The following is a 7,704-nucleotide window of genomic DNA, read 5'->3' on the forward strand; positions in this document are numbered from 1 at the left end:
CTGGAAGGGATTTGGTTTAACGAACAATGACTGGAGCTAGAAGCTGGGAAGATGCCTGGTTCTGTCCCAGTAGTGCCACAATCAGCTCACTGGAAAAACTGAATTCAAATCTGTTACTATGTGTTTCAAGTAATTAATCTGAAGGTATACAGACAGTTCTAAGAAATTCAACTGCACTACAATAAAGGCTTCTTGGGCATAAAACTACTCAAGGCTTTGGGCTGTGAGTAGAGGTGTGCTGCGAAATTACCATCAATGAACTCTGTAGGGCTGCCTGGTGCCTCTGAAGTTTTCACTGGCCAGAAGTGCTCCTCAGAGGAGCAGCAGGGAACAGAGATGGTAGGTTGGTTTCTGGCAACCAGTTTGGCGACCAAGTGTGATTTGAATACCCAGCTCTACAGAAATCAATTCTGTCACCAGGTAAGAGCAGCATTTAGTCTTCTATGTTTTAAGCATTCTGGCCAGCACCTTTGCTATCCAGCGTGTTTATGGAGAAGCTGGGACTCCTAGCACTGTAAAATAGGTATCATTGCAGTTGCTATTTGAACTGCTATTGAATTAATAAAGCCTATCAAGAAAAAGGCCTTTGCAAAATGCTGTAAAAGGGGTAGGTTTGTCCTGGTATTGATTTCATGTTGTACTGCTGGAAATTTAAGTTCTTAAGGCTGCAGCACTTGCCTGACTTTCACAGATGAAAAAATACCAATCACTTCAGTTTTGTCTCTGTTCTTTCTTTAAGCATCTTCTCCTGCATTGGGCTAGGCCAGAGCATGGGGGCAGTGGTGGGACCCTCTGTGCCTGGGCTGAGGTGGGAGCTGTTTGGCCTTCAGAGGAACTAAAGGGGAGCTGCTGCCAGCTCCACCTCCTAGGCCTTAACTAAGAGCAACCACTTTGGTCCTTGCATGTGGCTTAGGCTTTTTTCATACTGCCTTGGAATGTAACCTTTTATGGCACTGGTGTTTGGAAAAGCACCAGGCCCTGGAGTCAGTTGTGAACTCCCATGTCCTCCTACTGTCATTTAACTCAGCAGGCTTAGTACAGCATTTTTAACACCCAGATATCCCTCACTTCTCCCCTACTGAGTCCAGTAACAGGCTCCTGAAGAAAGGGGTGAGGTAGTGAAGAGACGTGTAGAAGTGGCGCTGAGGGCCATAGTTCAGCAGTAACCTGGCAGAGCTGGGTCAGAGGTTGGACTCACTACTCTTAACTGTCTTTTCCAACCTCATCAATTCTACGATTTCATAACCCGCACCCACTCAGCGTTTTAATGAAAGGGTGTTAAAGCGTCCCCGTAAGGCAGTTGCAAGCTGTGGGCGCTGCAGGCACTCGCAGCTTTGTGCCAGTCCCAGCGCAGAGTAGGGTCAACCCCTGCCGTGGGAGCCGCTCCCGGCGCGTCTGCGTGGAAGCGGAGTGAGTGGGAGGTTCGTCGTTCGGGCGAATGCGGGCAGGCCTGTGCGGGACAGCCCGCCTCCGGCCGTCCCACCGCGGCGTGGGCGGCGCCGTGCGCGCACGCGCCACGGGGCGGTGCTTTCCCTCAGGCGTCGGTGGGCTGGCGGGGCCCGGGCCGGAAACGCTGCTCGGAGCGGTTGCCGCAGCGGCGACGGCGCTGGCGGAGCTGTTTCCGCGATGGAGAGCCCGGGCTCGTGGGCTGTAGGGCGGTTGCTAACGGAGGACGAGATGGCCGAAGTGAAGAAGGATGTAAGTGCTGTGCTGCGTTGAGAGGCCAGGGTGCCCGGTATGCGGGGCGGTGGGGTGGGGCTAGGGCCCGGGCCCAGGCCGAGGAAGCGGAAGCCTGGTCAGAGCTGTCGTCTGGGGTGGGACGGGGCGTGCAGTGGCAGGAGGTCCGCCGGGCCGACCCTCCGCCGCGCCCCCGGAATTCCCCCGCCTTCCCCAGGGTGGGCCCGCGGGGGTGGGCAGGTCACGTGCAGTGCAGCGGGGCCGGGGGCGTAGGTGGCGGGGCCGGCCCTGGGCCCTTCGCCAGGCAGTAAAAGCCTGCGCTGGTGGTGACTTGCGAAAACGTAACCTTAGGGATAGATGTCCACCTGAAAGTTCCCTTGTCTTTTGTCCTCCTCTGAGAGCCTGTTCCCCTGTCGCAGGGTTGCCAGGGTTTGGGTTTCATGGTGTCCGTATGTACCGTGATGAAACACAGGGAACACAGTAGAAGCATTGAACAATGAATATGTAATCTTAAAGGTTAGCTGCAAATGTGTATGTTTCTTCTGGTGTTAATAAGATTGTATCGTATAGATTATTAATATTTGGATTAAATACTAGTATTTGTTTCCTGATTTTCCCCATCCTCCATATTTGTTCACTGATGGGTGGAATCTGAGGGAAGACTTCATCCTGATTCAGCCTGCGTTTACTTGCCTCTGCCAGTCTGGAATCAAGCAATGTGCTAACTAACCTTAATAAGTGTTTAGTTAAATAAGTAAATAAAATTTTGTCAGTTATTTTCTGACTGTTTTCTGCTTCTGTTTGGAACTTACAGTGTCTTAATGTTTGACTTATCTTCCCTTAAAGTACAATAAAGAATGTTTGGAGATAATTTTTTAGGTGGTGGTGTTTGGTTGTTTTGGGCTTTTTTTGTTTGTTTGTATGGTGGGGATTTTTTTCCCCCTAGCTTTATGCATGCATAATTTTCTTTGAATGCTTTGTCATAGTTTTGTGAGGCATGTTTTTTCAAGTTACTACTTGCTTCTGTGTAACCAGAGGGTATTACTGCAATAGTTAACATCCGGTAGATACACCAAAAAAATGTAAGCACTACTGAAATCAAACTATGTATGTAACACAGTATGTATGTTATGTGTCAGTGACTGAATTTGTGGCTGCATCTCACAAAATTCTGTCTATGGTATTTCAGCCCTTAGTCTTACAGGATTCTCCCATAGTAATTCGGTGACTTGATGGAAACTTCATATGTAGAAAGAAATAACGCTAGTTTTATCATCAAAATATAATCCAATTAATCTGATCTCCTCTATCAGGCTTTGAATGTTGCAACTTCATGATGCAAAGTGCTGGTAAATTCACTTAGCTGTTTAGGTAACTTTGGTAAAATCACTTCAAACAGAAGTGCTGCATTACCAGAAGTTCTGTGTGTATTGTGTGTTTTGTGACCACATACCTCAGAAAAATAAATTGCAGGGATGACTTGGTCTGGGTAAATATCTTTTAAGGAGAAATTATAAAGGTTAGAGTCCTATGTTTGAGAGCTGAGAGGGGAGGCAGTGGCTCTTGTAAACAGTTAACCTATGAAGACAAAGAGGAATTAAGAACTGGTACACTTCATACAGTGAAAGCCTCATTATAGGAGCACGTTAGTTAAAACACAGTAGTCTTTATATTCCATAATGACTCATCCTATTCTTTTGGTCATAGAATGGTAGAGGTTGGAAGTGACCTCTGGAGATCATGAAGTCCAACATCCCTGCTAAAGCAGGATCACCTTGGGCAGACCACAGAGGAATGCAGCCAGGCAGGTTTTGAAAGTCTCTGGAGAAGGAGACTCCATGACCTCTCTGGTCAGCCTGTTCCAGTGCTCCATCACCCAAACAGTAAGTTTTTCCTCATGTTGAGGTGAAACTTCCTGTGTTCCAATTTGTGTCCATTGCCCCTCATCCTATCACAGGGCACCACTGAAAAGAGACTGGTACTGTCTTCTTGATACCCACCCCTCAGATATTTGTAAGCATTAATAAAGCCCCCTCTTGGTCTTCTCCAGGCTAAACAGCCCCAGTTCACTCAAGCTTTCCTGTAAGACACATTCCAGTCCCTTCATCATCCTTGTAGCCCCCCATTGGACTCTGTCCATCTTTCCCTGTCCCTCTTGAACTGAGGAGCCCAGAACTGGACAGAATACTCATATGTGGTCTCACAAGGGCAGAGCAGAGGGGCAGGATAACCTTCCTCAGCCTGCTAGGCACACTCATCTTGATGCACACCAGGATACCATTGGCCCTCTTGGCCACAAGGGCACATTGCTGTCCCATGGATAACTTGCTATCCACCAGGACTCCAAACAAGGTCCTTCTCCATGGAGCTACTTTCCAGCAGGTCAACCCATAAACCTGTACTGGTACATGGTGTTATTCCTCCTCAGGTGCAGATCTCTACACTTATCCTTGTTGAATTTAATTAGTTTCCCAATGTTTAAATGTTGACTGACTTATGTTCCAGAGTTTGGTTGATCCCTCTGGTGGTAGGATGAGATTTCTGTGAGTCCTGAAGATACCTGTATTGCTTGTATTCAGGCTTGTTGCAGCTGGACACTTGAGATGCATTCTATTGATACAAGCTGTACTATTGAACTTTCTTGCTGTTACTGTAATTGTGCCAATGTGATTGCACATTAAACTGAACTGGGTAATTTGTCTCTAAGAGGCAGCGGGGGGGGAAGCACTAAATCAGTTTCTTGATTAGGTCTCCAGTGCAAGGGAAAGGCTAAGAACACACAGCTGCCCTGGGGCAGGCAAAAAACATTGAGTAAAGTTGAAAATAAATACATCTGTGGATAAAAGTGCATGTATTTTGGATGCTAGTAATCTGTAAGACTTGTAAACAGTGGTCTTTATTTAACAAACTTTTTGAACAGTGAGTATACTGATGGTGTTGTTCTGGAACTGCTTTTACTCACTGTACAGAAAACCATCTGTAATCATGGTGGAGCCGTGCATTGTGGATACAAATAGTATGTGAATGTGGCAGTCAAGTAGTCAGTGAGAATGAGTGTTGTCTGTAGACTAAGCAAGTAAGAGCTGTTGTGTTTTGTTAGTATGTTTTCATTTTTACTTGGTAACTTCTGAAACGTGATAACCATAGAATTGATGTAATTAACATTTTCAGTAAGTATTCACCTTATTACTTATGCATGCATTAAAAGTCTGGAGTTGACTCAAAACTGATAAAAGAGGTAAGTAAATTAGATTATGTGGGTTCTTTTAAAAAGTATTTTTAACATGGTGGTAGCTTTAAAAATCATTTCATTAGCCTGTATCATAATCATATGAGTGTGAAATACAGGCTTTGCAATGAATGGAAAGGTTGACTAATACCGGTTTGTTTTGGATTTTTTCAGGCTTTAGAAAGGATGCGTCCTTACCTGTGTGATAAAATCATAGCTGAGAGACACTTTGATTACCTACGTTCAAAGAAAATACTCACTAGAGAGGACACAGAAGAAATTTCATCTCGATCTTCCAGTAGGAAAAAAACTGGGAAGTTACTGGACTACTTAGCAGAAAACCCAAAGGGACTAGATGCTTTGATTGAATCTATCAGACGAGAAAGAACACAAAACTTCCTCTTAGAAAAGATAACCGATGTAGTGTTGAAAGTCAAAAATGAAAAACTGGAAGCTATCAAAGGTAAGGCATTTACAATAATGTATTGTAAGACAAATTCTATTTTGAGTCTGCAAAGCCAAACTTCAGCTGTTCTTTAAATCATGTTTTAGTGTAGATTTTTTTCCCCCCTTTTCTAGCATTTCAGACAGCATTGTTGGAGATGTCACCAATTTGGGTTTGAGATCCTAGTGCTTGTATCCTGGCTTTGTCTTTTTATTATCTGAACACCTCAGAAATAACAAAACTGCAAAAGATCCAGTTGTGTGTTGTTACGATGGATAAGTCTATCTCTTCATGTTTCTGTTTGCTTTCTGTGAGGTTCTAATTGAGAATTCAAAATCCATCTTACATGTCTTTTGAAGCTACGTACTGTACTTGCAGAGTGCTCTGAAGTTGTTAAACCTTTGTACCTGAGCAGAAGACAAGCCAGCAAATGTAATCTGAGGGGACTTTCCCTTTGTGCCTTCAATGCTAGAACTTAAAAATGGACACTATAAATGTGTGCATGTGTCATTTCAGGCAGAGAGGTTTTGTTGATACAGAAATCTTGCAGTGACTATATGTAGTCGTGTTTTAAGGCAAATAAAGGAAGAATAAGCTTTCCAAACCAAAAGCCTTACTTCCCCTTCCACACCCATAAGAAGAGAAATAAAGAAGGAAGTAGATTTTAATATTAGAGTTGAAAGGCCTGAAGTTTCTCTGGCTTTAGTTAATACAGCCCACTGTAGAGTAGAACCATGTTGCCAAAGCTTCTAAAAGTTTAAAAAAAACACAGAAAAAAAAATCATTAAAAGATGGGTCAGATGTGTAAAGTGACCTCCTAAAATAGAGCTTAAATCATGGTGCTACTTTGTCAAATAGTAGCTGCTCCAAAGATACTGATATATCATCCACATCAGCCCAGGTAACCTGCATGTATTTTTTCATTCTTTATGGTTATTGGGATGTCACAGGTGAGATGAAGAGGTTAGTCTGTTAAAAATACTGACAACTGATCTTTGATAATCTTGCTGATACTACATCAGAGCACAGTTTTAACAGTGCACCATATTGTAATTAAATCTGGTCTCTGTGTTTTGTCTTAGGTCTAAGCTGCAGCACCTGTATGACCTCACTCTATGGAGGAACAAATAATCTTTCTAGGTCATATTCTGATGAATCTAATTTTTTTGATAAAAAAAAGGACAAAGAATCTACCCAGATACATCATCCAGAAGAAGATTATAGCACCGCTGCCTTTGTGTCTGCTGTCTCTCTTCGTTCGATGAATTTGCCAGTTGCAGAGATGGGAAACGCAGAGAGTGCTGTTTTCTCAGTCACCCTTCCAGGGCCTGGAGAGCCCGGTGCTCCCCCTCTCCCCCCAGAGCTCCAGTCAGAGCAGCAAGAACCATGTACAAGCTCGAGTGACAATTGCTTTTTGCCTTTAAGATCACGTTCTCTTCAACCACAGTGAACATGGTGACTTTTGTCTCTTCATCAAAATGGTACTGAAACTTTGTGTGATGTAACAAAGGTTACAAAAGTTTTCAAACTGCTAACCAGCAAAATCAGAGGAAACTATCTATGCTACTTACTGTTTTTAAGGAGTAACTTTTTTGGTAACTGGGTGACTCTGGAGCTACAGAAAACGTGTTATTTTGTGGTTCTGTTTCTTCCTACAAAAAGTAACCAGTCTGATTTTCTTAATGTTTCTGTGATGAGTGAATTGGGAAAAATGGTTAGAAAAAGTACTAAAAAAAAACAACTTTCTGAACTAAAAGCTTAAGCATACTTACCAAAAGTCTTAAAGTAATTTATAAAATGAAATGTTTCTCTTCAGGACAAATTACACCCTCTATGTATGCAGGTGCAGCTCTGTTTGCAACAACAACAACAACAAATCCAAATCTGGCCAAATCTGTAGCTATGCATATTTGTAAGAAATCTCTTAATTGTCTGAACGTTGTCCTACTAGCAAATCAAAAGGGCTTCGGTGTTGCAGTGATTTGAGTTAGCAAATACACTTCCATAGTATACTGTTCTTGTATATTAGTTAGAGATTTCTGATTTGAGATGCACTTTAAATTCTCATTAATACTGGAAAAGGAATGTAAACTGCTGTAACAGCATCCTGTGGGCTGTAAGAAAGTGGCATTGTATAATGCTGTTAAGGAGCAAAGCTTGTTGTGTTTTCTCTGGGTCAGCAGGTAGAGGAGAAGTCCTGTAGCAAGAAAGTATCCATACCTGAAAGACTTGTAGAAATGTTGCACTTCACATGCCTACTCTTCCAAGCAGATAGACAGGTTTACATTTCAAATTGTTTAGACTCAAATGCATTTTAAACTATTTCACCATGGGGAAAGTTCTCATTTCTTGA

The 7,704-nt window shown here is 43.1% G+C and overlaps 1 protein-coding gene across 1 annotated transcript; it reads left to right on the top strand.

Annotated features, from left to right (window-relative positions):
- Positions 1 to 1,626: 1,626 nt before the first annotated feature.
- Positions 1,627 to 7,205, top strand: BCL10 (BCL10 immune signaling adaptor). The gene is made up of 3 exons (XM_009900336.2): positions 1,627 to 1,698; positions 5,081 to 5,369; positions 6,434 to 7,205. The coding sequence occupies exons 1-3, from the start codon at positions 1,627 to 1,629 to the stop codon at positions 6,799 to 6,801; spliced, it is 729 nt and encodes a 242-aa protein (XP_009898638.2). The 3' UTR covers positions 6,802 to 7,205.
- Positions 7,206 to 7,704: the final 499 nt, after the last annotated feature.

The sequence above is a fragment of the Dryobates pubescens genome, chromosome 11 (assembly GCF_014839835.1).
Source record: "Dryobates pubescens isolate bDryPub1 chromosome 11, bDryPub1.pri, whole genome shotgun sequence".
In the NCBI taxonomy this organism is placed as follows: domain Eukaryota; kingdom Metazoa; phylum Chordata; class Aves; order Piciformes; family Picidae; genus Dryobates; species Dryobates pubescens.